General features: G+C 50.2%; 9 protein-coding genes across 9 annotated transcripts; 6 read left to right on the top strand and 3 right to left on the bottom strand.

Annotated features, from left to right (window-relative positions):
* Positions 1–319: 319 nt before the first annotated feature.
* UBC11 (putative ubiquitin conjugating enzyme (UbcK)) lies at positions 320–1,011 on the top strand (the record flags this gene model as incomplete). The annotated part of the gene is made up of 3 exons (XM_026761893.1): positions 320–426; positions 517–849; positions 906–1,011. The coding sequence occupies 3 exons, from the start codon at positions 320–322 to the stop codon at positions 1,009–1,011; spliced, it is 546 nt and encodes a 181-aa protein (XP_026618007.1).
* A 576-nt stretch (positions 1,012–1,587) lies between these two features.
* Positions 1,588–3,371, bottom strand: CDV56_108207 (putative CECR1 family adenosine deaminase; the record flags this gene model as incomplete). The annotated part of the gene is made up of 2 exons (XM_026761826.1): positions 1,588–3,188; positions 3,248–3,371. 2 exons carry the CDS (start codon positions 3,369–3,371, stop codon positions 1,588–1,590), a joined length of 1,725 nt encoding a protein of 574 aa, XP_026618006.1.
* A 2,682-nt stretch (positions 3,372–6,053) lies between these two features.
* Positions 6,054–8,082, top strand: CDV56_108067 (uncharacterized protein; the record flags this gene model as incomplete). The annotated part of the gene is made up of 3 exons (XM_026761686.1): positions 6,054–6,388; positions 6,478–7,726; positions 7,798–8,082. The coding sequence occupies 3 exons, from the start codon at positions 6,054–6,056 to the stop codon at positions 8,080–8,082; spliced, it is 1,869 nt and encodes a 622-aa protein (XP_026618005.1).
* Positions 8,083–9,066: 984 nt separating this feature from the next.
* atg2 (putative autophagy regulatory protein Atg2) lies at positions 9,067–15,706 on the top strand (the record flags this gene model as incomplete). The annotated part of the gene is made up of 4 exons (XM_026761428.1): positions 9,067–9,228; positions 9,353–14,644; positions 14,702–15,631; positions 15,689–15,706. The coding sequence occupies 4 exons, from the start codon at positions 9,067–9,069 to the stop codon at positions 15,704–15,706; spliced, it is 6,402 nt and encodes a 2,133-aa protein (XP_026618004.1).
* Positions 15,707–18,515: 2,809 nt separating this feature from the next.
* On the top strand, positions 18,516–19,856 carry CDV56_107653 (uncharacterized protein; the record flags this gene model as incomplete). The annotated part of the gene is made up of 3 exons (XM_026761272.1): positions 18,516–18,933; positions 18,986–19,071; positions 19,119–19,856. The coding sequence occupies 3 exons, from the start codon at positions 18,516–18,518 to the stop codon at positions 19,854–19,856; spliced, it is 1,242 nt and encodes a 413-aa protein (XP_026618003.1).
* Positions 19,857–20,152: 296 nt separating this feature from the next.
* On the top strand, positions 20,153–21,193 carry CDV56_107595 (uncharacterized protein; the record flags this gene model as incomplete). Its single annotated transcript, XM_026761214.1, has 1 exon — positions 20,153–21,193. The coding sequence occupies one exon, from the start codon at positions 20,153–20,155 to the stop codon at positions 21,191–21,193; it is 1,041 nt and encodes a 346-aa protein (XP_026618002.1).
* Positions 21,194–21,293: 100 nt separating this feature from the next.
* Positions 21,294–22,292, bottom strand: CDV56_107554 (uncharacterized protein; the record flags this gene model as incomplete). The annotated part of the gene is made up of 1 exon (XM_026761173.1): positions 21,294–22,292. The coding sequence occupies one exon, from the start codon at positions 22,290–22,292 to the stop codon at positions 21,294–21,296; it is 999 nt and encodes a 332-aa protein (XP_026618001.1).
* Positions 22,293–25,046: 2,754 nt separating this feature from the next.
* Positions 25,047–26,106, bottom strand: CDV56_107388 (uncharacterized protein; the record flags this gene model as incomplete). The annotated part of the gene is made up of 4 exons (XM_026761007.1): positions 25,047–25,223; positions 25,281–25,567; positions 25,615–25,778; positions 25,844–26,106. 4 exons carry the CDS (start codon positions 26,104–26,106, stop codon positions 25,047–25,049), a joined length of 891 nt encoding a protein of 296 aa, XP_026618000.1.
* Positions 26,107–26,900: 794 nt separating this feature from the next.
* Positions 26,901–27,841, top strand: CDV56_107297 (carbon-nitrogen hydrolase family protein; the record flags this gene model as incomplete). Its single annotated transcript, XM_026760916.1, has 2 exons — positions 26,901–26,955; positions 27,018–27,841. 2 exons carry the CDS (start codon positions 26,901–26,903, stop codon positions 27,839–27,841), a joined length of 879 nt encoding a protein of 292 aa, XP_026617999.1.
* Between the last annotated feature and the right edge of the window lie 86 nt (positions 27,842–27,927).

The following is a 27,927-nucleotide window of genomic DNA, read 5'->3' as shown; positions in this document are numbered from 1 at the left end:
TACCTGTCTTTTTATCCTTTAAAACTCATAATAAAACACTTCTCATGAGAATTTGAAATATCACCCTTTACCCTTTTCAACTTGTCTCTGCTGGTTTCTACCTGACGGTTCTACTTGTGGGTCGACCCGTCGTTCTTGCAACCAACAGTTGCTCTGCATTCGGATCCGTCGTCATTCCAGACAGCAACCTTACCTTGCTACTGTTACTGGCATTCCTCAAACCGGGAACTCCACCTCTAAGTTATATTCAAAAAAAGGAGGGAAGAACAAGTCAACCTCTCAGAAACTGTCCGTAGACTTCGTGACTTGAGCGGCCAAGATGGACTACGCAATGGAGGATACTCAGAACGCCGCGCCTGAAGCTCTTGAGGCGAGCAAGCTGAGCTCTGCAAGCCAGAGAAATGACATTCAGAGCGTGACAAAACGGTGGGTACCATATCCTGCGAGCTAAATTCGCGTTCATTTGAGAACTTGACTTGTTTTATCTTGTACTAACAGACTGTCCGACACTTATAGCCTCCAAACGGAGCTGATGCAGCTAATGATGTCTCCCTCACCCGGCATCTCCGCCTTCCCCAACGCAGACGGCAACCTTCTCAACTGGACGGCCACGATCAGCGGACCGAACGAGACACCATACGAGGGACTGACCTTCAAGCTCTCCTTCGCCTTCCCTAGCAACTATCCTTACTCGCCCCCTACGGTTCTCTTCAAAACGCCCATCTACCACCCCAATGTCGACTTCTCCGGCCGGATCTGCTTGGATATCCTCAAAGACAAGTGGAGTGCCGTATATAACGTGCAGAGTGTCCTACTGAGCCTACAGAGCTTGCTCGGGGAGCCCAACAAGTAAACTTACCCTCATTACTCGCTATACAACCACATTGATGCTAACTGGCAGATAGCGCGAGCCCTCTAAACGCCCAAGCAGCTGAGCTCTGGGACACAGACAAGGAAGAGTACAAGCGCCACGTCCTCACGCGACACCGCGATATCGAAGACATTGAGTGAAGCATACGGACAACTAGGCTACGTCCACGGCGTTTTCTCTATTTCAGGACAGACCAGGGCTTGGTTTCTGCATTGCATGAATCGGGGGTCTGTGCATGGTTTCTTTGGCGTCTTGTCTGTCCCTAGGACCCTTCCGGCCCCGGTCGCGGGTTCAATGCATATTGGTACATTGGGTCTGGAGTTTGTGCGTTGCTTTGGGCCTTTTTCTTCTCTGGATAATGTGGACCACGGTTTCACAGTACAGGGGAACGTGTGTCTCTGGAAATACATACCCTGTTTTTTTCTTTTGTTTTCTTTCTGAATCAGTTTGCTATCTTTCGAATTGGAGCTTGATGCCTGAAGCGGATTCTTGGACTTCCCGATCTTGAACATCAACCCCATGCTCCGACAGTGAATTGGTCGGAGGTATACTTCGCTCCAGGACGACACGGTCTGGTACAGGTTGTGGAACGTCGTAATAACAAGCTTGCTCATACTGTGGGCCGATGTTCGTTGTCGTACCCGCTGCATCCGCCAAAAAAGTATTGAGAGCATGGGGTAGAGCGCCTATATAAACACAAAGCCTCAACTTTTACCTTACTCGTGGACCTCTACATCCTTGAACTCCGCTACAATCCACTCGCAAAACGCCTGGAAATCTTCATACCATTCCCGCAGACGGGCGGCCTTCAGCCCATCACCTAGAATCCCATCTTCGATATCGGAGGCCCACTCTGCATTCGATTGATCCTCGTAACAGCTCCACCGGATGGAGTTCTCTACCATCATGGCGAGGCCTGTGAGACCCATATTCTCGAGGCCCTGCAGAGCCTGCCAGAAGTCGTGCGTTAGACCGTTCTTGCCCTGGCCGAGGATGGCCGGGTCGTCGTTGCAGAGGGAGACGGAGACGCCGCGGGCTAGCAGGGCGGGGAGCGGGTGGGATTTGATGGAGCTTGTGAGGCGGAGGATCTCGTTCGAGATGGGGCAGCACTCGATGAGGATCTTCTTTTCCTTGACGAGGTCAAGGAGGAGAGGGTGTTTGTAGAGGGAGAACCCGTGCCCGATGCGCCGGGTGCCGAGTAAGATCGCGTCGAAGAGATTGTGGTCTGTCGCGTCGCCGTCGCCGAGGCATTCGCCCGCGTGGAAGAAGAAGGGGATGGTTACGCCCTCCTCGACGCAGCGCTTGCGGAACCAGAATAGCACCGGGACGAGGTCGACCAGCGGCCGGCCCTGGTCTTCTTGTCCGACCACGTCGAACCCGCAGATCACGTCGGGGAAGGCGAGTTTCGTCTGGATGCATTGCTTCATGCTGTCTGTGATGTCTTTGTTGGGCAGGATGCGGAGAGTGGTCCAGATGATGCGGGCCCCGTAGAATCGTCGGCCTTGTTCGGTGCTCTTGAATCGTTCGAGTTCTTCCTTGAAGACACGGCACCACTCGAAGTAGCCTTCCTCCGGCGTATCGCGTCCTTCCCGTCGGTACGCAAAGACAAAGGCGATGCGAAAGTCCACGTATCTGATCCCGTCACTGGCGAGCTGTTCGAACATGCGGCGCAGGCATGCGCGGAAGATTGGCTCGTAGTTCAGGATGGAGTTGATGATTGGGAATGCGCGTCGGAAGATGTCCCAGATGGCGTCTACTCCGTGATGGTGGTAGTAGGAGTGTTCTGGCCCGAGAATACAACGACTCTTTAGCCACTCGCGGAAACCAGCATCTCCACCCTTGGGAAATGACGAGGCTGCTTTTTGCAGGGATATCAGTGTTGAAGACTCGTAGGAAGACGTCCACATCGTAGGCTTGTCCTCTGATTCCTCCAATGGTCGAGATGAAAACTGGAAGTAGAATGGTGCTTCCTCAAAGTCCTTTGCGGTAGTGAGTGGTTGTGGAGCAGCCATGTGTATCCCCGGGGTGGAAAAAGCCTGTTCGATCAGAAAATCAATATCGAACATGGCATCCATGTGCGCATGTAAGAGGGACCCTTTGGGCATCTTGTGCACGATTTTCCACAAATCAGTACCTTCCATGCGACCTCTTGCCAGATGGAACATCACCCCGGGGTAGAGAATCTCATCGGCTTCGTGAGCTTGCTCCTGGGTCAAGTCCTTGTGCCATACTGTCTTGAGCTCACGAGCACGGATCTTGGACACGATCTTGCATGCTCTGACAGCCAGCGGAGAGAGGGCCTTGCGGAGATTGGCATCTATGCTGGCGATATTAACACTTTGGAATTAAAGCTCATATAGAAGTTGGAAATCTGACCATGTCGTTGCTTCTGTTCTTCTAGGACCAGTGCATCACGACCCTTCAGATACTGCTGGATGAAGGGTTCTTCCACTTGAGGGATGCCTTCCTCCAGCTCCCACTCGGTATCATTTGACCCCATGCTGGAACGGTCTCTCGCGGGGGAGTATGTTCTTTATTTGTCTCTCAAAATGAATCAGACACTCCAGGACTACTTCAGACTGATAAAATTCGACAAATGACTAAGGTAAATAGAGATGACGATTAACTGAATAATAGCAATGCCGATCGCAGCATGTGAGGGGCAGTGTCGGGGATGGATAGCATTCCCCACTCTGGCTCCCCAGCCATCGCAGCTAATGTAAGGACTGAGGCCTCTTAGGTGTAAAGCGTAAACGCCCTAGGCTCCCGTTTTTGGCTTCTTGAGGAGGATCCTCAACCTTGACTTAGACCTTGCTTGAGCTGTTCAATGATCTAATAATCTTGTACGGAGTATGTGTCTCATGATCCATGTTCAATAAAAAGGGATGTAACGTTCTTATCCATCACTAAGAGAGTTGAGTTTCATGTGTTTCTTGTCTCGCTACGGAGTACTTATTTGAGTAGAACGCCTGATGAAGTGTCATGGCCTGAGTTCCCCAGAAATCAAAGGACGAAACGCCATCAGTTAGGAGCACAATTCTCCGTCGGAGTTCCATGCTAGCTTTGGGGACAATTCTCAGCATTCAACCTCAAATTAAAACTTGGATAGTGATACTCTGTGGTAACTTGAAAGCTGGAGAAACACATGGCAGATAATGACTACGGAGTAGAAGACAGAAGACAGGAATCTGGGGTGGCAAAATGTGACGATATGAAGTTATGAACGTTGATTCCTTGACCATGAGCTCGGTCGGTCCGAGGCCAAGTTTCCATCTTGTTGGCACTTGGCAGGAGCAACTTTTGGGTCTGGAACTTAATGCAACCCTGGGAAGGCCCGTTGTGAGCCAAGGGATTCTTAGGGTTTTGACTGCACAATCAGTACTCTTCTAAATTGAGTAGAAATATGATTGCTATGAGAATTCCTTATCATCAAGTTGGTATCTTGTGCGTTGCCTTGGATATGATTTCTGAATTTTTGGAGAGCGGACTCCGTACAGTACAAAGAAATTCGAGCGTAACCATCTACACAGTAAGAGTCTCAGTTATCAGCTTCAACGTCACTAAGAGGTAGCCTAATACTCATCGGAGATCGCCTATCTTATATCTCAGGTGTCCACGTGCCAAGGTGTCATGATACTAAAATCTCATGGCGGACAGGGATGCTTCAAGATACACTCAGCTCGGTCTGGATTGACAAAGCACCAAAATATGAAACCTGGGTATGCGTCTCGATACCTCACGATAATAACAAAGAAGAGGCCAAGCTTATCATCGAGGACTGAGAGCTTCCGAAGATCGAACCAGCAGTACGGAGTAACTGCGGCGGAATTTGTAGTTAGTGTCGGGCATAAGATGCCTAACCCAGTAACTGAGCCTATCGAGGTGTCATGGAAACCCATGATTCGAGGATTCGAGGCACTGGGGCTTTCCTTGGCTTTTCTTCTTTCTTCCTTGTCAGTTCTCTCACTTCTCTGCTGTTTCCTGGGGCGCCATGAGCCATTCTGCTAGGTAGTTAGCTTGATACGTACTAGTCTCTAAGTCTAAAGGTGGCGGATAGAATTTTTAGCTGGAAAGACTCCACAGCCTTAGCCCTTAAGCCCAGTCAGTGTCAGTCCACGAGGAAACGTTTATTTCCCACAAGCACAAATCAAGAGCAATCCTCGGTAGTTTAACACGACGACAGGAGGAGGTATGCGGCCAGTTTGTGTGACAAGTGTCGCAGTAAATGTATCCTCGGTTTCTGCGATCTATCGGTCAGTAGAAAATGATGTCAACAGCGAGTCAGATTCCCAAAGGCATGGAAAATGGAACATTCCATGATCTTGTATCTGTCGTCCAAAGGGCACAGGCACACGACCGATGAATCGCGTGAGGACGGAGCGGAGAAAAAAAGCGCGAAACACGGCTACACTCGCTGATCAGCCGCCAATCTCCTTGCAGAATCTCCTCTAAACTTTGCCCCAGGGCACTTTTAGCGCTTTAACACTGGGACTCCTCTTATCAACCGTCGAGGGCATCGCTGGGTCTCCATTCGCTACACTGCTGAAAAGTGAAAAATTCTTGGGAAAAAAAGTGTAGAGAAAAAGAAAAGATAAGGAACCAGACGCCTCGAATTCCTTCCATTGGCCTCATGGACAGCTATACTTGGTTCCTTGGCCACCAGGAGGAACAACTGTAGCCCGTCCAGTCCGCCAACATTCGAGAGAATTTTTTCCATTCTCACTGTTTATCATGATCCTTGTCAGCGGCGAGCACTAAGATATTCCATCTTTCCTGCACAAGGGCATCTCCAACCCCAGGACGAATCATATCAGACCGCTGGAGTGGCTAAATTCACACTTTGCTGGAATATGCAACTTGTGTAATCTCCCCGCACCTGCTTGTCTGATAAGTGAGAAATCCAAGTCGATCAATTGGAAGTTGGGGGCAACGCTCATCTTCTGTTGGCTTCAAAAGAGAGTTTTCTCCTCTCTTGGTTTCTCCCTCTCTATCTTATCTGACAGCTATCTCCAGCTCCATCGGAGGTTAAATTGGCTGGGTTGCCGCCAATCTCTCCTTCCTCCATCATTTTCAGAGTTTCACATCTTTTTCTGTCGTGTTTCTCTGGAGGAGACGTATTTGACACCCGGAAAATCATCGCATTCTTGGAATTAGTGATTGTGCGATAGGATCGGAACCCAAAATGGCGGACGACAAGGCTATGGAGGTGAACGAGGCATCTCCCCACGAGACCATGCGACATGCAGATCCTGCGCTGGATCCCGCAAATCAACATCACCACGGTCATCCCCACCATTCGGGACTGGCCGAGAAGGGCCCAGATGATGATGTGGTCTATGCCAAAGATGTCAAAGGCCTGGTTCAGGAACCGACCATTGAGGATAAGCACGCTCGGAGCCAGAGTTCAAAAGATCTCGAGGAAGCAGGTGAAAGCTATCCATCGCGGCCCTTCTATCGCCGCTATCACAAGTACTTCAAGCATGTCTTCTATGCTGTCGTGTGGCTTTTGTTCACCGGGTGAGTTGTCTTCCCTTTCAACTGCCCCGCGTCTTCTGGCAGTTCTGTTGGGTCAAAATCGAAGCTCATCCGTGTGTCGTTCCGCTTAGATGGTGGATTGCTGGTTTGATCCTCCATCGGCATGATTTGGGCTGGCTCATCCCGTTCCTGCTGTATCTGTGCATCACCTTGCGGCTTCTTACCCTCTATGTGCCTGTGTCCATTGTGACCAGGCCAGCCTATTGGATCTGGGACCATACCGCTCGGCCGTTCGTTCGCCTGATCCCCGAGAAATTGAGGATCCCCAGCGCGGCGCTCTTGACGATTGCAGTCATTCTCATCGGTTCATTTGCGTCGGAAGAGACCGCCGATAACACCAGAGCCAACAGAGCTGTCAGCCTCTTCGGACTTGCCGTATTCATCTTCGCCTTGTGGATTACGTCGAGAAACCGCAAGAAGATCGTCTGGCACACCGTCATCGTAGGAATGCTGGTGCAATTCATTGTTGCTCTCTTTGTGCTTCGTACCAAGGCGGGTTACGACATCTTCAACTTTGTCTCGACGCTGGCCAGAGAGCTTTTGGGCTTTGCCGGGGACGGCGTTGACTTCTTGACGGAGACTGGCTTCGCTGCCAGCCACGGCTGGTTCTTGGTGTCCGTCATCCCGGCCATCATTTTCTTCGTGTCTCTTGTGCAGCTCCTGTACTACTCCGGCGTCCTGCAGTGGGCTATTGGTAAATTCGCCGTCTTCTTCTTCTGGAGCATGCGGGTCTCTGGTGCCGAGGCGGTTGTGGCCGCTGCCTCGCCCTTTATCGGACAAGGTGAATCGGCCATGCTTATCAAACCCTTCGTGGCGCACCTTACCATGGCTGAAATCCACCAGGTGATGTGCTCCGGTTTCGCTACCATTGCAGGCTCCGTTTTGGTCGCCTACATCGGAATGGGCGTTAACCCTCAAGCGCTGGTTTCCTCATGTGTGATGAGTATCCCTGCTTCTCTGGCCGCATCCAAGCTGCGTTGGCCTGAAGAGGAAGAAACTCTGACGGCTGGCCGTGTCGTCGTGCCCGAGGACGAGGAACACAAGGCTGAAAATGCGCTTCACGCTTTCGCCAACGGTGCCTGGCTCGGCATCAAGATCGCGGGTACGATCGGGGCGACCCTCCTCTGTATCATTTCCTTCGTTGCCTTGATCAACGGCCTGTTGACCTGGTGGGGACGCTACCTCAACATCAACGATCCCCCCTTGACCCTCGACCTGATTCTTGGATACATCTGCTATCCCATTGCCTTCCTTCTCGGCGTCTCCCGCGACGGTGATCTGCTCAGAGTGGGCAAACTGATCGGTGTGAAGCTTGTCATGGTAAGTTTATATCCTCTTACCCTCCAATCGTCTTCAACGGGGAGAAAAGACACCAACTCAATCGTCTTCAGAATGAATTCGTCGCCTATAGCGACCTCCAAACAGACCCGGAGTATCAGAAACTCTCCATCCGCTCTCGAATCATAGTAACGTACGCTCTCTGCGGTTTCGCCAACATCGGCTCCCTGGGTAACCAAATCGGTGTGCTCAACCAACTCGCCCCCCAGCGTGCGGGCGACGTGTCCCGTGTTGCAGTTAGTGCCATGATTACCGGCGCCCTGGCTACTTTTACCAGTGCGGCTATCGCGGGTCTGCTGATCACGGACGAGGGCAAGTACCTTTCACTTAGTAGCTGAGGATGGAACGAGTATTCTCACTTATTGTCTGCAAATCATGAGAACTGTATTTTTATCATATTCATTTTGCAATTTTCCACAACATGACCAGCTGTGAAAGAAGCGTGTGGATTCATCTCCTATCATCAGAACTATTAATGCCATCATGGACTCCGAAGATCCAGATCATTGCCACTATTTTCATTTAATAGAATCGCCCAACAGAATGTTTCACCCTTTCACAAACTTGAGATAGGGCTGAGTGCACACTCTGTCATCTCTTATACCCACACAGTCATCCATGACCACGTGGTCAATGGAAGTAAAAAGGTATGCGGTCGTCTTAGGACAATGCCAGCAAAAAAAGGAGATTTCAGTAATATATGACCCAGCTTAGGGAGACCTGAAGAGCTGATTTGGGATGCTAATGGGACTTTAATGCTTTTATTTCTTCTCTGACTCACGGCACTGGGTGTCGGGGAGCTGATATGGAATAGCCTGGTGCTTGTCCCAAAAGGGTATAACATGCCATATTCCCCAGGCATCTTAATCCTTGGCGCGTCCAGGGAATAGAGATGGCAAGGGTCTTGGGGTACTCCGTAGAGCCGACATCACTTGCCACTGTTGCTAAGCGGCAAGACAGTATTAGTACAGAGTACTTTTTAACAGCCTCGCAAACCTCACAATCTTTGTTTAGAAGTAAAATGTTTAAGACAACTCAGTATCTCCAGGAACCATCAACAAAGGCGCACGTTGTCTGTGTGATTTGGGTACTCCGCCTTAGCTCCGCCTGACTATTGCGGTTGATCATCGCTATCTGCTATCAGCCCCCCCGAAACGTCATCCTATCAATCAGTCAATCAACCCTCCGCATCAACTCTTCCCCTTGCGGGATTCTCCATCTACAGAGCCCACTTCAACACCACCATCTTCACTTATTATGTTCTTGCCCAGATGACATTCGATATTCCTAGATGAGCCACCGGTTGGCTCTCTTTGCCCAAGATGGCTTACTTCTTGCCCTCATTCTTCCAGAAACGGTTGCTCAGATATGCCTTGTCTCGGCTCGAGCTTGTCGACACCGAAGCACTAGATTTAGATAGTCTGGGGATTCGCTGGGGTCAACGAAGCACTGTCGAACTTCGGGATATAGGTCTGAGGCTTGAGGTGAGTTTATATTGTCGGCAGACGTCCCCTGCTACTTGACAACTCCATCCGCCTTGAGCTCAGTGGAAGATGTATAACTAACAACTTATGATATTTCTAATAGAAACTAGCTACACTTCTTCAGCTCCCGGCCTCTAGTGAACTGCTGAGCGCTAAGGTCCAATTTCTAAAGCTCACCGTCCCTGCCGATATCTACAGTAGCGGTATCATCTGCGAAGCTAGCGGAATCGATGTGCATCTCCGCCTACCATCAGAAGAATCGTTTCGCGCAGCAAAGGATGGAAATCAGAATATTCGAAAGCCACCTCAAGCTGATACCCATGACTCAAGTGGCGATCACATCCTTCCCACTCCGGCCGATCTTGCGGAGTCGTTCCTCGAAGCCGAACCGAAAGAGGAAAAAGAGGAATTACAAGCTGCCATCACGTCTCGATCCCAGGTTCTACACCGTACATCGGCATCTATCAGCGATGACGAAGAGGAACTTGGTCTAGGAAACGAGGGCGTGTCGTTGCCCAGTTTCGTTGCTGCTTTTTTGAAGGGAGTCGCGGAGCGCCTGCAGGTCAGGGTCGATAGTGTTTCAATACGAGTCGATATGGAAACCAAGCAGGAGGGAGTCGTTAAGAGAGAGCCGGAAAATAAACCTGATATCGTGACGGCGCTTCTGACTGTGCGGGAGGTCACAGTTGGTGCCGTGAGCAGCGCAACGCCCAGTTTTGAGGATGAGAAGCATTCTCGTAATCGGAACCGGCCCATCGTCATTTCTGACATCAACATGGCTTTGATATCTGAACCGATAGTTTTCTCAAATTATTCCCGATTCGCTCCGCCTGCTTCGCCGACTACACCCGTGCAGCCAAAGTCAAGCGAACCTTCGAGCAGGATTCCGTCACCCTTGCCCGGGCACGCATCCGATGCGGACTCCATCCTAGCTATGACACGATCGACAATCTTCGAGCCTCCGCAAGAATCTTCGGTTCAAGATGTAGAAGAACCTGGTGTGGGTGGAATGGAAGGGTCCGCCTACACATACGACGGGCGGTTTTCTGATGCTGATACCGACGATGGGAATCGAAGTGATGGATACCTCGAAGATTCGCAGCAATTTTTGGACGATGATAAATTATTAGACAACCCTGCATATCTTGACTCTGTCATTGATTCCCAGTTACACGACGATGATTTAGAACCCCCAGAGGACCTCCTGCCTCAAGATGAACGATTCCCTCCCAGCAGTGACACTCCGCGCCCTCAGACACCTGAGATGCACATGCACCTTGAGACTTTACCGTCAGACATTGACTCAGAGCATGCAGCTCCCTTCTCACTTTACGGTGATGAATCCTTCATGAAGAGATCCCCGCACGGCAGTCAGCCTCACCTCAAGACTGATCATGTTGTAACTCGGCGTGTGTCACACGGTGCCTCCTCATTTTCTGGACCCTTGCCCTCGAGAGAAAATGCAGACAGGCAAACGTCATCTCACATCTTTGCGCCTCCTTCTGAAGCTGGCAGCGTAGGCTCATCTGATACTGCCAATGACGGCGAACTCTCTGAGTCCAAGTTGTTCTCAAATGAAGAGGCCCAAAGTATGTACATGAGTGCTATCAGTCAAGGTTCGAGTAGAAGTTTCGTCCCCAATATACCGGGCGCTTGGGATCTGCCGGAGTCAACACTTGTACGAGATGTGCACGGAGGAACGCAGTTCACAGACGCGGCAGGTGCGAAACAGGACGTGCAAGATGAAACTCCTATATCTACACCAAAGCTCGCTGCTCAGGCAGGCTCGAATCTTACAGAGAAGAGATCAAGAAGTGAGTCCCCGTCTGAAGCACGGGGACCTGATTTGACACAGCTCTCTCCTACGCTGAGCAAGCTTTCAGATGTTGCGAAGCGGTTTCTCGGTATTGATCGAATATCAATATCGATTCCTGTCGATGAAGATAGACATCCTACAGATGGGACTGTCCCTTCAGCAGACGTAAAGTCAGCAAGTGATAGCCCGAAAGACTCAGCAATGCCTTCTGGTCTTTCATCAGCCGAATCCGAACTGCTCACTTCCACCATGTACACTTCGGGACGGCTTCGAAGCGACTCGATCAACTCAGCCACTTCATTCGAGGGCCCCCTGGCCAAATCGCCGCCTCGTCAAGCAAAGAAGGCGGACCACAATCTCATATCGAAAACTCAACCGGATGAAATTTCTGCCGAGATATCATCCATAGATATACAATTCGATAATGCAATTGGGTGGCTTGTTGTCAAGGCCGGCCAAAGGATCCTTCATGCCTTTGGTGGTGACGGCAGGGATGTCTCCAGTGGAAAATCCGCATCAGAGTCTGTGCAGACCCGGCACAGTTTCAGTCTTACTCTCCATAAATTTTGCATCAAATACGTTGATCACATTCCGGGTCAAACATATGCTCTCGGCGACTATGTCCCCCATTCCTCGTCACTTTTTGGCTTACCCCATGAAGACATTATTCTACGAGCGACGGCATCAGGTCTAACGGCGCGCTACTTGGCTGATAAAAATGTTACAAAGTTTGGCCTAGACGTCTCGAAGTTTGTATTTGGCTTCGCCTCGGATGACTTAATCTCATTCAGTGAAAGCTTGAAGATGCGGGAGTCCACAAGGGATGTTTTATCGCCCATGAATGGTGATATTTCTCTTTCTCTGACCAAGTCTTCCGACTCTGCAAGCCTCACCATTACAACACTTCCTCTCCGGCTATGTCTTAATGTTCAGCGCCTGGAGGAAGTCTTCGGGCGGGTTGGCGGCCTCAGTACTATCCTGGAGCTCGGAAATTCAATCTCCTCTGTCTCAACTGGTAAAAACGTGAAGAAGGATTCCCCAAGACGGGCTCGTGGCGTGCATTTTGAGAGCTCACCGCCGCCTGGGAATAAGCTTCAAGACAATCCCCAACTATCCTGGAAGGTGAACGCCCGAGTCGGTGGAATCGTCTTCGATGTTGCCGGTGAGACACATTACCTCAGGTTGAAAACGACAGCCGTCAAGGTTGTCAGCCGATTCGAAGGTATAGGTGTGCAGATTGACAAAGCAAAGTTGAGCGGCCCGTTACCTCTTGACGACTCAAGAGATGCGCCGGCAAAAATCAACTTGAGCAACATCCGCGTGGAGTATCTCTACTCCCCCAAGGAACCCGATCTTGACCGGCTACTGGCAATAATAACACCGTCGAAAGATAAATATGACGAAGACGATGACATTATGTTAGACACGCTGTTCCGCCAGCGTAGACAAGGTTCCGTTCTCCGTACTACAATTGCGGGTGCGAAGATCGTCGTCTCGCGCACCAATGACCTCGAGTCACTTTCTCAGCTTGGAGAGGAATTGGGCAGGTTGTCCAACGTCGCAAAGTATCTACCTGAAGATGATCGCCCGGGCATCCTCACCCTTACTCTCATTCGAGAGCTTGAATCTCAGGTCTACCTGGGTGGGCCTGTCGGAAATATCACGACGTATCTCAAAAACGCCGAGGCTGCTTATATTAGCATGCCCTCACTCATTGCTGCGCAACTGGGGACAATCAAAGTTGTCCGAAACGGGAGTGAGGAGCTCGTGGGTGAAGCACTATCGGCAAGCGGGGTCCAGAGTCAGAACCAGAGCCAACTTCCAGTGCTGATGGCTCGCTACATCGCCGATGAGATGGATCCAACCATCAAGATCAAATCTCACAACTTACGCGTAGAATACACCATACCGGCCATAGTTGCGTTCCTTGGGCTGAGTGAGGATATGATGACAGGAGATGTCGCTGCTAATATGGCCAATTCTTTGGCCAATATTGCGGAATCGCAGCACTTCCAGCGAAACGCTTCTGAAGTGTCAATGGGATTAAAAGACCGGCAAACGTCCTCGAAGCCAAGCAGGCTCGCATTTGCCCTACGAGATTGCGTCCTTGGGCTGAACCCTCGCGGTACGGCGGCGAAGGGTCTGGTCGTGTTAACGAATGCTAAGTTTTCAGCGGCTATTTCCAACCACGGGTCCTCAGAAGCGATGCTAGATCTCAAAAAAGCGTCCATCATGGTCATTGATGATGTCAAAAACATGGGGTTGGCAGAAAATCTTCATCGTGGTAGATCAACAATTCCGCAGAGCGACCAAATTCAGTCCTTCATCGATATGGGGTTTGTCCCCGTATCTTCCATCTCGTCGGCAATGGCCACAGTCAAATTGATGCAGCTGGACGATGACGGAACGAAGTCGTTAGACGTGGAGCTCAAGGACGATTTATTGATACTCGAGACCTGTGCTGATTCAACGCAGACCCTCATCAGCATCATCAATGGATTGCAGCCTCCAACACCGCCAAGTATGGCCATCAAGTATCGGACTGAAGTTTTGCCTATAGAGGATATGCTGGCTTCATTTTCTGGGGACGCTTTCACCATGGATTCACCACCTGACCATGCAGAAATTCCAGAAGCTCCTGCTATTGTTGAACACCATGACGGAGGGCCACGCATAGAAGACGAGCTTGAGTATGTGAGCGACTTCTATCCAGTGAAGTCAGGGCCAGAAAACCGGTTCCCGAATGAGAACGCAATGCCATCCGAGTCGAATGATCTTTTGGACAGTTTCCATTCGCAGTACTATGTATCATCCAGTGTCTCCGATCTCGAATTCAAGGATGACCATTTCGGCAAGCATTCTGCTGTCGGAGGTACGGCTCATCGTTGGGATTCGACTCAGAACACATATGGTTTGACCGACGACTCAAAGATCCGTAAAAGTCCGCTGCGGATCAGAGTCCGGGATGCTCATATTATTTGGAATCTGTTTGATGGTTACGACTGGCAGCGGACCAGAGATACTATTTCCAAGGCTGTAAAGGACGTGGAGAAGAAGGCTACAGAGCGGCGCGCCCGAGCCGGTAGTCGGGCGTCACCCGGTTTCGAGGAAGAAGAGGAATCGGTTATCGGCGACTGTCTGTTCAACTCCATATATATTGGAATCCCTGCCAACAAGGATCCTCGAGAGCTTCGCAACGATATCAATCGTGACATTGACGATCTTGTCAGCGAAACAGGCAGCTATGCGACAACTACCACTGTTACTGGGGCCACGGCGCGTCAGGGCCAGTCGCCTTCGTATAGAGGAAGGAGATTGCGGTTGTCTAGGAGTAAATATCATAAGATGACGTTTGAGCTGAAAGGCATCTGCGCAGATTTCGTCGTCTTCCCCCCTGGCTCTGAAGAGACGCAGAGTTCGCTCGACGTTCGTGTGAACGACTTGGAGATCTTCGACCACGTTCCTACGTCAACATGGAAGAAGTTCGCGACGTACATGCATGAGGCAGGCGAGAGAGAAAGTGGGGCCAGTATGGTTCATTTGGAAATGTTGACTGTGCGGCCTGTTCCAGACCTGGCAGCGTCCGAGCTTGTTCTCAAGGTCAGCACTTTGTTACCCACGTTATGTAATCTGAACAGCTGTATTGACTTATTGCAGGCAACTCTTCTCCCCTTGAGGCTGCACGTTGACCAGGATGCCCTTGACTTTATCTGCCGCTTCTTTGAGTTCAGGGATGACTCTGCACCTACACCGAGTTCACCAGCCGACATTCCATTTTTGCAAAGAGTGGAAGTTAACGCTGTGCCTGTCAAACTTGACTTTAAGCCCAAGCGCGTAGACTACGCTGGGCTCAGATCAGGCCGAACGACTGAGTTCATGAACTTCTTTGTCCTTGATGGCGCGGATATGGTGATGCGGCATGTCATCATTTATGGAGTGTCCGGTTTTGATAAACTGGGTCAGACACTCAATGACATTTGGATGCCAGACATCAAGAGGAATCAACTTCCGGGTGTTCTTGCTGGCCTGGCGCCCATCAGATCTCTAGTCAATGTGGGAGGCGGTGTTAAAGATCTCGTCGTAGTTCCTATGCGCGAGTATCGCAAGGACGGCCGGATCGTCCGAAGCATCCAGAAAGGTGCGCTCGCTTTTGCCAAAACCACTTCCAATGAACTCGTCAAGCTTGGTGCCAAGCTCGCCATTGGCACTCAAACGGTTTTGCAAGGAGCTGAAGAGTTGCTGACCACACCGACCGCGCCGTCAATGGGCTCCGAAGACGACATGATCGACGAAGAGGAGGCAAATAAGATTTCGCTCTATGCGGATCAACCGGTGGGTGTGGTACAAGGCCTCCGGGGTGCGTTCCGCGGCTTAGAACGAGACTTGCTTCTCGCGCGAGATGCCATTGTTGCTGTCCCTGGCGAAATCGTGGAGAGTGGTAGCGCGAAAGCTGCCGCAAAGGCTGTTTTGAAACGTGCTCCAACCGTTATCCTTCGACCTGCGATAGGGGTCTCCAAGGCCGTTGGGCAGACGCTCCTCGGGGCTGGAAACACTCTGGACCCGAGCAATCGCCGGAAGATAGAAGATGTAAGTGTCGTGGTGAACTATGTCTCTCATTTATACTTGCTGACATTTTCTACTTAGAAATATAAACGCCATTAAGATGTTGACCATGTTGAGCTGAATGAGTTTGACTTTACTTTGCGCCATTTCAACCAAGATGATACCTTGCTTTCATTGCTTATATTTCAGACGAGCGGTTCAGGCCGCATTGCTATGATTCTTGCTTTTTTCTGCTCTATATCCCCGATTTCCAGACTGTTCTTCGGTACATATTGATTAGCTGGCAAGCGAGCCCCTGAGAATGTTTGCTGTCCACGATGAAGATGAATGACTTGAGAAATGTTCACGACTTATTGGTATTCCCATCGAAGCATAGATTGGTGTTGGGATTTGTGTCTTACGAGCCTTGGATAATATGAACTCAAATCCATTTGTGACTTTTTCGAATGAGCCTTAATGAAGCTGCAGGAATAATACCTTCACTTATGATAGCTGGAAAGCTGCGACAACAAGAGTAGTGAACCAGAGCCCTTATTCGCCTTTCAAAGTGACACAGACAAATGATGCCAGAGCGTCAGCGCCCAACACATTCCTCTTCAACGCCGTTTCCGACATGTGCCACTGCCAACCCCTTTCAAGTTGTATGACAGACAATAATATCGTCATCATCATCATGATCATCACGAATACCTATTGAAAGTGTGCGGTAGGGCCAGGGCCCGCAATCGAGGCTACCGCAAGGGCAAGGGACGAATAGAATACCCAGAAGCGGGTTTCGCCTCAAGATCCCTACCAGTACCAGGAGACTTAAACTCTGTTCGTTGTGAACTTGTGGGTGTCGCAAGGTCAACCTGAAACAAAGATGGCTTGCAGTTCCTGGCTGTGGCAGAGAGACCAGTGATCGTTCATCGAGGGTCAAGTGGATCGACAGGACAAGGGAAAAAAGTGATGGGTCATCTGGTGTGACGAGAGGGTGGTTGATTCTCCCTCGGCATTGGGGCCACGTTTCCTGGTGCCCAACCAGAAGGTGTGGACTGTAAACTGTGAGTCTGTGATGGTTGTGATTTGTGATATGCGTTCATCTGAAATTTAATTCAGAATCTCTCAGGTGGATGACGGTTTGATGGGGAGGATCTTAGATGACTGGTCATCGTTGTTTGGGGTGGGTTCGAGGCTGTCGATTGGATGCAGCCAATGTCGAGTGTCGAGTTCGTTTTTGGTTTTGGTTTGGTTATGGAGGTTGTCAGCGATGCAATGCATGTGCGTTAGCCTTTTCGACAGTTGATGCTCTCTATTCAGCCTGACATGTTGCTGCTTTAGCTACTGGAGTGTCTCTGGTTGTGGGTGGATTGATCGAGTGCGTGCAAGCACTACTGAGAATGCCCCCAAGGCAGTACCTGTAACCTAGGACACTACTACTGCAAAGCTCCGGGGCTAAACTACTATGGCCTTCGCCTTGGGGCGGGGTTATTGGTCACTAAACAGATAATTATTTCTGGAAAGGCAGCATGTTAGTCATCTTCTCTTGTGCTTGTATACATACTGTGAAGGAGACGGCCCAAATGGCGGCTGGATCAAGAGACAATTCAAAACAGTTATGGATCTCAATGTCAGTAAGTCAACCCCCTAAGTCTGGCACTCTGGCTGATAGAAGGAGACATGACACTAAGTACCAGGTAGCATAGCCACCTTCATCAACTCCTCTGTGTCCCAAAACCAGTGATAAATCTGGATCATATTTGCTAATGGATGACATCCTACAGCACATATCTGAAAGCAAGCAGGAGAACGTATATGAGCTCTGTACCCAAAGATGCATCCTTTAAATGCAGATGGTTGGGCTATAAGACAGAGAACGCAGTTCACATACATAGGCGCCTCAGTCCTCCAGGGATGCAAGCAGGAGGTTGTGAGCTATTTCAACTTCTATGGTGCTCACATACTCCTGACACTATCACAGAGCTCTGTTTCTATGGAGTCACCCTCCCCAGGGTCCATAGCAATGACAGCACCCTTTGAGGGCCAGTAAGTCGGAGCAGGCTTCTTTCAATGGATGTCCGCCTTGAACCCACGAGGGATGTTCCAACCTGCTCATCTGTAAGGCATTGGGGCCTTGGAGGCCAGCGTAAGTCCTCCTTTACAGTCCAATTAGGGGCAATCACTTGTAAATGAAGTGGTGTTTAATGGCGGCAGCTTCAGTTACAAACACTCTGGGCGCAAAACCGACATGGATATCATCCTTTCCATTACTGCGTGTTGGTTCTCTGGACGAATGGATTATAAGGAGGCTGATTTTCATAAATTCATGGTCTATCCGGACAGAAGTAATTCGATGGCCACATAATGTTCTTTTCTAACCGGAATGCCTCATCTGAAGGCTACATACAGAGTTTGATATCACTATCAAATACATCCATTTAGGTATTTAAAGGGGCTACTGCACAGCGTGCGTGTTCATATACAAACTGCGTGGGTGGTCTTAATCCATCTATGTGGCCCCTCATAAGCAGCGACAGGATTGACTGCAGAAAGTGCATGATGATTTTATTTTTAATTCCATGATTTATTTATTTATTGCTTTTTGACCTGGCAATGTGACGTTTGCTTGTTTCTTTTTTTGTCCAGGGCCCATCTGTCTCTTCCTTTCGTCCCCTTTTCTTCTCCTCTCCTTTTCTGTTTATACTCTGACTGCGAAGGTCAGAACAATAATGTCTGTTTCTTAGTCTTGATTCATGGCCTTGCCGGTCGGATTATGTCCTGGCCTCATGTACCTGTACCTGTACCTGTACCTTCAATGCCATCAGACAGTGGCCTGGATCAATTGACAGGCTCTCTGTTATCGCTCCTTTACTTCTGTGTTTCCTCATCGTGAGAACATCTCTTTTCACCACAAAACGAACAAGCAATCATGAATCTTGATCATGACCATCAACTCTGGAAAAGCAGCTGCCATGAACCTCTCCAGCTTCACCCACCTCTAAAACAGCCTCTCAAATCTTCAACTCTGGACTCTCCTTTCCCATCGCCCCCCTTCGATGCTGCAATGCTGAAGCCGGGATATCCGGGAGCATTGTCCCTGCACCACTACCGGAGGTTTCTTTCGCAGGATGACGGCTTCATCGCCCTGAACCGCAACGGAGGGAAGACCCTGCGGCGTAAAAACGCAGCCTTGGATCTGAACAAAAGTCAAACGAGCTTGACGCCTCCATTGTGTTCGTTTTCCGTCTCGTCTGCGGCGTCGAGCCCGCCTCCGCTGTCGCCGTCATACTCACCCAGTCCCGTCTCACACCGAGGTGAGAATGAGGCTGGACTTGATGAATCACTCTGTATGTATTATTCGGTTTGTCATGCTGTGCGAGGACATGCTAATGGACATAGTTTCCTTTCCATCCGGTTTCTCAGACATCAACACTTCAGAGCAAACGCTCCGTCCGAGTCCCGCACATAGCCCGCATCAATTGCTGGTGAGTTTGCTGGATACCGCACGGTTGACTGAGCTGACAAGATACAGGAGACTTTCCGAGCTAGGCTCGCCCGGTTCCCGGAGCCAGAGCCACAGGAGCAAACATTCACTCCCGGACATACCAAAGCCCGCTCGGATTCGATGCTACTGGAACTGCGCCGCCCAATCGCCACAGTTGAGCATCAGGGGGCCTCCTTCGAAATCCTTAATCCGCATGAATCGTTGAAATTCGCCCGGATAGTCTCATACATTGAAGACGTGGATCATTCGTCCCTCACAGACGACCAGCGGGACTCGTTTAACGCAACACAAGCTAAAAACGAGACCTTGATCTTGGAGCAGGACGAGCCCGTTGAGGCAAGTCATGACAACGACCAGGGCCACAACTATTACATATCCGACGCCGACGAAGAAAAAGCCCACTACGAACTCATCGGCGACTTGCCGCATCACCCGATACCATCTATCTCCGAACGATTAGAGGGAAATGAGACCGATATCCCGCAATCTCATATCTGGAGCTCGCCTCCGCAGTCCAGACCGATAACAGCGCAATCATATGGAAGTGAACTCGGGGAACCGGGGTCCTCGGTTCTAGCCTCATACGACGGGGGAGGGTGGACGGGTACTACGGACGATATTCTCGCGATGAAGTATGAGGAGATGCAGCGGCGCGACTCGACCAGGAGGTCTTTGTCAGATCGGAAGAAGCGCGGGAAGCGCAATCCGTTTAAGAAGTTACGCGACTTTGCGAGTGCCCTGCGAAGGGGCCGGCTTTTTCGATGATACGGTCGACAGTGTGCTATGTCAGAGACACCGCGGTGTGAGTGGGTTCCTATATAACAGCCTGGAGCTGGTGTCTATTTCGTTATGATAGATTAGCCTGGTATATACTTTAATCTCTTCATCCTTCGGTGTAGAGTAAGGTACAGTGTACCTCGAGTCAGGTCATACAAGCGTCGCCATTCTGACGTAGTTACCCAACCCTGATTCCTCACGAATATACCCGACAAAAACCTCAGGCACTCACAGTGGTCATCCATCACACCTCAAAGCAGACACCCAACCGACCCCCAAACAACATGGAAAACCACCCAACGGCCCTCTCAATCATCCACTCCGAGAACCTCACCCACGCCCTCCCGGACAAAGTCATCCTAATAACAGGCTGCTCATCCGGCCTCGGCGCCGCAACCGCCCGCGCCCTATCCAAAACAAACGCAACCCTCTTCCTCGCCGTCCGCGACATCCCCAAAGCCCGGCATGTGCTGGCCGACCTCCTCGCCCCTGCGTCTGACTCTGACTCTAACCCTACCTCTGATGAAGACGGCAAACCCTCGACCCCAACCCCAACCTCCCAGGGCGAGATCCGCCTCCTCCACATGGACCTAGCCAGTCTATCCAGCATCCGGCGCGCGGTGAACGAGTTCCTCTCGCAAAGCGACAAGCTCAACGTGCTGATCAACAACGGCGGGGTGATGGCCACGCCGGAAGGACGCACGGAAGACGGCTTCGAGACGCAGTTCGGGACGAACCATCTCGGCCATTTCCTGCTGTTTGAGCTGCTGAGGCCTGTGCTGCTGCGGTCTGTGACGCCGGGGTTTCACTCGCGGGTGGTGGCGGTGACGTCGTCGGCGCATCGGAAGAGCGGGATTCGGTTTGGGGATCTGCATTTTGATGAGGGGCCGTATGACCCCGCTCTGGCGTATGCGCAGAGCAAGACGGCGAATATCTATATGATGAATGAGATTGAGAGGCGGTTTGGGGGGCGGGGGCTGCATGGGCTCAGTGTGCATCCGGGGCTTATTTTCACGGGGTTGCAGAAGTTTGTTGATGATGGGGTGTTGGAGGAGTGGCGGAAGCCGGGCATGAAATCGCACCTGAAGACGGAGGAGCAGGGTGCTGCCACGGTGGTGTTGGCTGCTGTGGGGAGGGAGTGGGAGGGTAAAGGCGGGAAGTATTTGGAGGATTGTAGGGAATCGGAGCTGGCGAAGCCGGGGTGTCGGACGGTTGATCCTGGGTATGCGATGCATATCTGGGATCGGGAGAGCGCGGAGAAACTGTGGGAGGAGTCACGACGGTTGGTTGGGTTGCGGGAGAATCAGGACTCGAGCGATATATAAGTGAAATAAACAGGCTGATATATATCAACGACGTATATACAGGCCGGGTATCTATCTTAATATGTACAGGAGAAAGGGAAGTCTCGAGAGAGGTAGTAGATCAAAGAGTCATCTGCGGTGCCTTTTCAATCACAGAAGCCAAGGCGGCGCTGACCAGGCTCTTCCTTCTCAGGCCTTGATCGCTTTTCTTGCGGTAATCCCGGCTTGATGACAAGCAATAGCTCTTTTCGATACGGTGAGATGAAGAAACGCCAGCAGTGCTTTTCCTCCGGTCTCGATGCTCAACCCCTGAGGCATCAGAAAGGCTGGAAGTGGCGGCTATCGGTCGATAACGGCTCCGGCTGAGCGTGACAGCCCCCCTGCGGGGCGACAGCTGCGGAGGAAGTGAGCTTGGATGACAGTCGTCCTGGTTGAATGGGTCGAACTCCGACGGCTCATCTTCAGAAACAAGAGCCCGTTTGATGGCTTCGATGTCGGAAGGACTGCATTGCAGGCGGGAGATATGTTGCCGATGTGCCCGGATGTTCATCGTAGTATCAAGTCCACTGTTCAACAGAGTTTCAAGAGCCCCACCCTGCGACGTCAAGTCCAGCGGGGCGGACATGGCTCCCAGAAAGGGGGATTGCTGATGAGGCGACAATGAGGGTGAGAGAGAGGTCATCGACGACGTGTCACAGTATCCCTCATCATCATGGTCTGTGTCCGGGGGTGTCAGGAAATATCCATGGAATTGCCCTGATACCGACCGGGGCGTCGATGGTGAGGCGGGTACGTTGTCAGCTTTCTCCTCTTGAGACTGACTCTGAATTGTATGCTCATGGAGCTTCCTTGTCAATGTACTGATGGAAAGTCTCTTGCCGTCGTAAGCGGAGAATGGAACAGAGGTAGGCGGCTGAGGGGAACGGAAGTGTGATGATCGCGAACGATGCAAACTGCGGGGAAACTTATGCGACGACGTCGATCTAGGTGAGGGGCATCGAGATGACAATGGCGAGATCATAGAACTATCAGAATCAATCATGAGTCGATCGTCCCCGTCGAACGCCAGCCGGGGTGGTCTGGTGGACGACGGCGAAGAGAAGGAGAAGTCCTCGAACATGACGCCGTGCTCCAACTTGCAACTGGCTGTCCCGGATGCTGATAGTAACGGGGGGGTTGTGTGATGGCCAGTTGCCTTTGTATGTGTCTAGGCCTGATGGTAATGAGTGCTGAGTATCACCAGGATTGAAATATCGGGCGGAAGCGCGTCTCGGGCAACTTATAAAGCGTACTACCAAGAGTGGCCACTTCGGACTTGTCCCGTACGGCTGCGGAAAAAAGAAAACCACGCTAGAAAAGAAAAAATGGGTAAGGAGAAAAGCGAAAAGAATGATACTGGGGCGTTTAAGGCTGCTTAAGGCCTTAAGCCACAGAAACGTCCGAACCCTGGGGCAAAATGAATGGAACGGCGAAGGGCGTGGGGACTCAGAGAGCGCCGTGACGCTGTCTCACCGGCGGGAGGAGAATCACAGGCAGATGGTTGGTGGGCAGATGAAAGGCACCCTACCGCCATCCATGGCTCGATCAAGGACCACAAGAAAAGAATGAGAAGAAAGAGTGGGAAAAGATGAAGATCATAAGGGAGTCTTGTTTGCCCCTTTTCCTCCATACTATTATTTATGAACACTTTGGTCTCTCTGTTAGTGGAATTGAATCATCTCAGGAAAAGCCAGAGAGTTCTCCGTGCACTTGATGCCTCAGCCCTCAGGGGTCCAGACTCGCTGACTCAGCCGGCCTGCTTTTCGCCTCTCATCCTCAAGTCTCAAATTATTAACGCGTTCATTGGTCTCCCCCTACGGTCTGTTCGTTTATGGACTGGATGGAGGATAGATGAGTCTACGACTGGCATGAGAATGCTCCGCCTTTTCGTTTTGAGCAGTCGTTACTCGTTAGGCTCGTTACTTCTCCAGAACTGACACCGACTTACAAGTTACAATATGGCGATTGACGTTGCGCACCATTCAATATATCGAAGTGATTCCTCACTTGTGATGAGTCCATTTTTAAGGACTTATTAAAGCCTGGAAGGTTGATACATTATCTATGCGATCTGCAGACATATCTGCAAGGCTCAAGGAGACTTGCATATGCCATAGTATCATCTCAACGGCTTCACTCAACAGTAGTAAGGATCAACTCGATGGACGTCCAATTCGTCTCCCCTCTGAGAAATTCAGAGAGAGCCTATTCGTCTAGACTCAGGCTGAAGGTTGATTGAGTGAGTCTTCTACCATGAAGACTCCAGGGCCAACTACAACATTGGCTTTCCTTACACGAAATGGAGGAATTGCGCCTACTCACATTATTGAAGACTAATAACACACATCTCCCCAGCTGATGTCTTTTCGCTATTCGTAATTTCGAAGGAGAAAGAAGTTCATTTTGTCAACGGTCGATCACCGTCCTTGGAGATGTGGATAAGGTGGATCAGGTCTGATATCACAGCGAGAACTGCTAACCGGCTGATAGAACCTGTTTCACGATTTCACCGCAGAAACATCATTCCTTGTTTTCTGTCTCTTTCTCGGGGTGGCCATTATCGATCCCTCTGCGACGATCCTGGTTTCTGGGCAAGTCGAACCGTCGAGGTCTGGAGTTGACATGAAGAACTTCATGATACTTCGTTGCTGGGTCTGACCCTAATTGCCGTATGTAACCGAGCGATTGCTTTCCACGGTCAGGGAAGGTCTCACTTTCATAAACAAGGGTAGGTACTCCGTAGACCCTGTGCAGACAGGCATTATCTATGAAGAAAACAAGGGCCTTCGTATCTTTTGTCATAGAATGATTGTATTGGCAAAGGTTTGTTTTATTTTTATAAGGAGATATGGGGGTCTCTCTATAGCCTGGGTGTAGAATCCGCCAGCCAAAGCCCAGGGCTACCATCTCTATTCAAAACCATAGCACCCTTAGAGTAATAAGGAATCACCCTCCAGAGTGGTACTACCAACTCTCCCACTCACTCATCGCTCCTTAACAGTGTGTTTTGGTTAAGGATATATAAAGAATAGCATAACCAAGAGGGGTGAAAGAGGGATTGATCCATTCCACCTTAATCTCCATTCCCTAACCATTATATGCCATCTTCAGAGCTCAAAACATTTAAAATCAAGAGGGAATATCATAGCTGCCTTTATATAACTATCTCATTAAGACTGAGCAGTATTAGTGAACAGAAGGTATCGAGTCTTGATCATTCAATCATGCCATGTGGCCTCGAGGGCTTTGTCAAGTGGAGGGTTTTGCTGAACCAATTTTGTTGTAGAATAGGTGGAAAATGATTCATAAGACTATCGAGGATGTTTGTTATCAATGACTTGGTATCACCAAGGCTTGGTTGGTATTACCAAGGTATTTTGGAAGGTAGGTAGGTCGATGATATTCATATTTGAACCAGAGGTAAGTATAGCTTTGATTCAGCGCAGCAGCAGTCATTGATGGGAGGGGTTGATAAGCTGTAATGGGCTTGTCTTAGCTTCATCTTCATAAGAAGATTACTAGACCCTAGCACCACGTTGAGGTGCAAGCCCTTTGCTGGGGTCATAGAATGATTGTATGATGGATCGTATTGCATATATTGATGGAAAGGCCGAACCGAATATGTAGCATGGTCTTCGGAAAAGGGAGAAGATCGTCCAACCTTTAATCAATATGAATGGAGCACTCAGATCTCTTGAAAGGAAGCAAATCCGTTAAGTCAAATTGTACGCGGCATCACATAACGCCTCTGCTGCTATGCACCGGCACGAGCATAAATCAACCACGTCCGCATACGGGTTCTCTCCACCTTCGACAGCTACAGCTGACGTCTGCTTTAGGTTGCAGGAACCATTCCCATATGGACAAGAGCTTTACGAGCCTCCTCTCGAAGAGGATCGATACTTAACGGAAGAGCTGTATTCGCCGCCAGGCCTTGCGGAAGAACATGTCCGAAAAGATCGCCAGCATTGATCCAAAGAGAGATCCCCGTCACGTTCGCCGGAAATATGACCTATTGTGATGTTAAATTATCTGTCGGTCAGCCGTAGAAAGGGAAGACAATACTTACCGCTTCTTTATGGCAAAATGGATTGCCCGCTGCATCACGGACATATAACTCAGCCTTGCCGGTGACTTGATTAGTTCTGGCCCTCTTCGCAAACTCGAGGATGAGGACGATTTTGACATGTGGACGACCCCCCGTCATCCACAGTTGCATGTCCTGAACAAGTCGTCCTTGTGATTCGGACCAGCCAATCTCGATCACGAAGGAAGGCTGGTACTGGTTGTCGGGCGTCATACAGAAGTCTGGGCTCTTTCGGGAGTTTGTATAAGGCGCAGCGAAGTGTTCTTGCACTAATCAGAGTTAGCAATATCGTATAGGATAATAGCAGAATACTGACCTGCGTTCGTGAACACTGTTAAATTGTTCAGCTGACCATCTGTGACGAGGTTTTGCCGTCGCCATTCACGTTCTACCTGCCTCATCCAGTTGGTATGGCACTCATGGACACGTGTCGGCATTATTCTAATCAGCAGCGTCCCTGTGACGCTGTTATAGTTGATGCTGAACACAACATGAGCACAGTCAGCAAGGAATATATGTAGATATGATCTGACAATGTAACTTACCTGGCGTTGGACCTCTCAGTGTCTTCGTGGTTCTCTATGGAGTCGACGATCAATGTACCCCAGTCGGGAGGGACAGAGTAGTATGCTATTTCAGCAGAAGAATTTGTCTGAAGGATTTCTTTTCGGATGTTGGTGTACATGTGTTGTGGTGTTCGGAATTCGGTAGCTGAATGGTGAATAAACTCAGGCCAGACAACTTCCCTCTGCTCTTTGTCGCTCCTAAGGCCGCGTCTTTGGGACCATTGAGGTGATGAGACCCCCATGGTGAGCTAGCCAGAGTACGAAAGAGTCGAAGATGGAAGGATAGTGATTAATATGGAGATGAAGAAGGAGAGATCAGAGTGCTCTTACTTATCTTGTCCAAGAATGCAAGGTGAGAGAGGGTTTAGATATCTTATATTCACTTTTCTCACTTACGTAGGCAATACCTGTCTAACCAAGGTAGCCTGTAGGATGGCGTACCTACGGGAAAGAAACACAAAGGAGAAAGCTAAGATGATGTCTAATTCTACTATCTAGACGGCCGCTGGGCCAAGTACAAGGAGAGATCACGATGGTCCTCTGAGAAAAAGGCCCATCTCAGGCGTACTGCCTAAATCGCCCCCAGAACTTTATATTTGTGATGCATTTGGTAACCCAGCCCTAACAAGAAGCTGTGGGTTATGTTGCCGTTGAACCGAATTGTAAGCGCATAGTATGACGCCTCTGCTGCTATGCAGCAGCACGAGCATGAACCAACGACGTCCGCTCACAAGATTCTCTGCTCACCCGAGAGCAAGCGATGGGCAGCTTGCAAGGGAACAGTATACAAGACAGTCATCGGGCACAATTGGAAGCCAAGGGTACCAATTTGATGTTTTTCATATTGCCAGAAATGACCATAACAATCGTGGTGAAATACAATAATGCAGCGGTTGTCGGATAAAGAGAGGAAGCCTGGAAGGGACGCTGATAAAGCAACGGAATCGGCCGTGACTCCGACCCCATATGAAGTTCCCCGCATCGCCGAAACCACCGATAACCTCAACTTTCCAACAATCATTGCATTTGCTCAGACATGGCAGCCCTTTTGAAACAACCTCTTAAGCTAGCCCTAGTGCAGCTGGCTTCAGGTATGCTATGTCCAAGCGTTCACAATCTCTTCAACCCATACTAACATTCGACTCGGTCATAGGTGCGGACAAAGCCGTCAATCTCGCTCACGCGAGGACCAAGGTCCTTGAAGCTGCAAAAGCAGGCGCAAAGCTTATCGTTCTCCCCGAATGCTTCAACTCGCCCTATGGAACACAATATTTCCCTTTGTATGCCGAGACACTACTCCCTTCGCCTCCCACGAGAGAACAATCCCCCTCATATCATGCTCTGTCGGCCATCGCTGCGGAAGCCCAGGCATACCTGGTAGGAGGCAGTATACCCGAGCTGGACACTTCGACAAAAAAGTATTACAACACATCCCTTGTGTTCTCGCCGACAGGCTCTCTCATTGGCACACACCGCAAGACGCACCTATTCGATATTGATATCCCCGGAAAGATTACGTTCAAGGAAAGCGAAGTACTCTCGCCTGGAAACCAGTTGACCCTCGTCGAGCTCCCAGAATATGGCAAGATTGGTCTCGCCATCTGCTACGATATCCGTTTCCCGGAGTCGGCAATGATCGCTGCGCGCAAGGGAGCTTTCGCGCTGATTTACCCTGGCGCCTTCAATATGACTACCGGCCCTCTTCATTGGGCACTCCTTGGTCGCGCTCGTGCGGTTGACAACCAGATCTATGTTGGCTTGTGCAGCCCGGCTCGTGATACGAACGCAACATACCACGCTTGGGGTCACAGTCTGATCGTCAATCCTAACGCGGAGATCCTGGCAGAAGCAGCCGAGACGGAGACGATTATATACGCGGACCTGGATAACGAGTCTATTCAGAACACTCGAAAGGGCATTCCCGTCTATACTCAGCGACGTTTTGACCTATACCCTGATGTGAGCGCCGAGAAATGACACGCTTAGAGGATACAATTAGTGTTGCGTTCTGGCAGGAGAAAACAACCCGGGCTAGTGATAGATGACTTATGACTAATATACAT

This window comes from Aspergillus thermomutatus (genome assembly GCF_002237265.1).
Source record: "Aspergillus thermomutatus strain HMR AF 39 chromosome Unknown NODE_14, whole genome shotgun sequence".
In the NCBI taxonomy this organism is placed as follows: Eukaryota; Fungi; Ascomycota; class Eurotiomycetes; order Eurotiales; family Aspergillaceae; genus Aspergillus; species Aspergillus thermomutatus.
The sequence above is the reverse complement of the archived record's forward strand: the minus strand, read 5'-3'. Positions and strand labels throughout refer to the sequence as shown.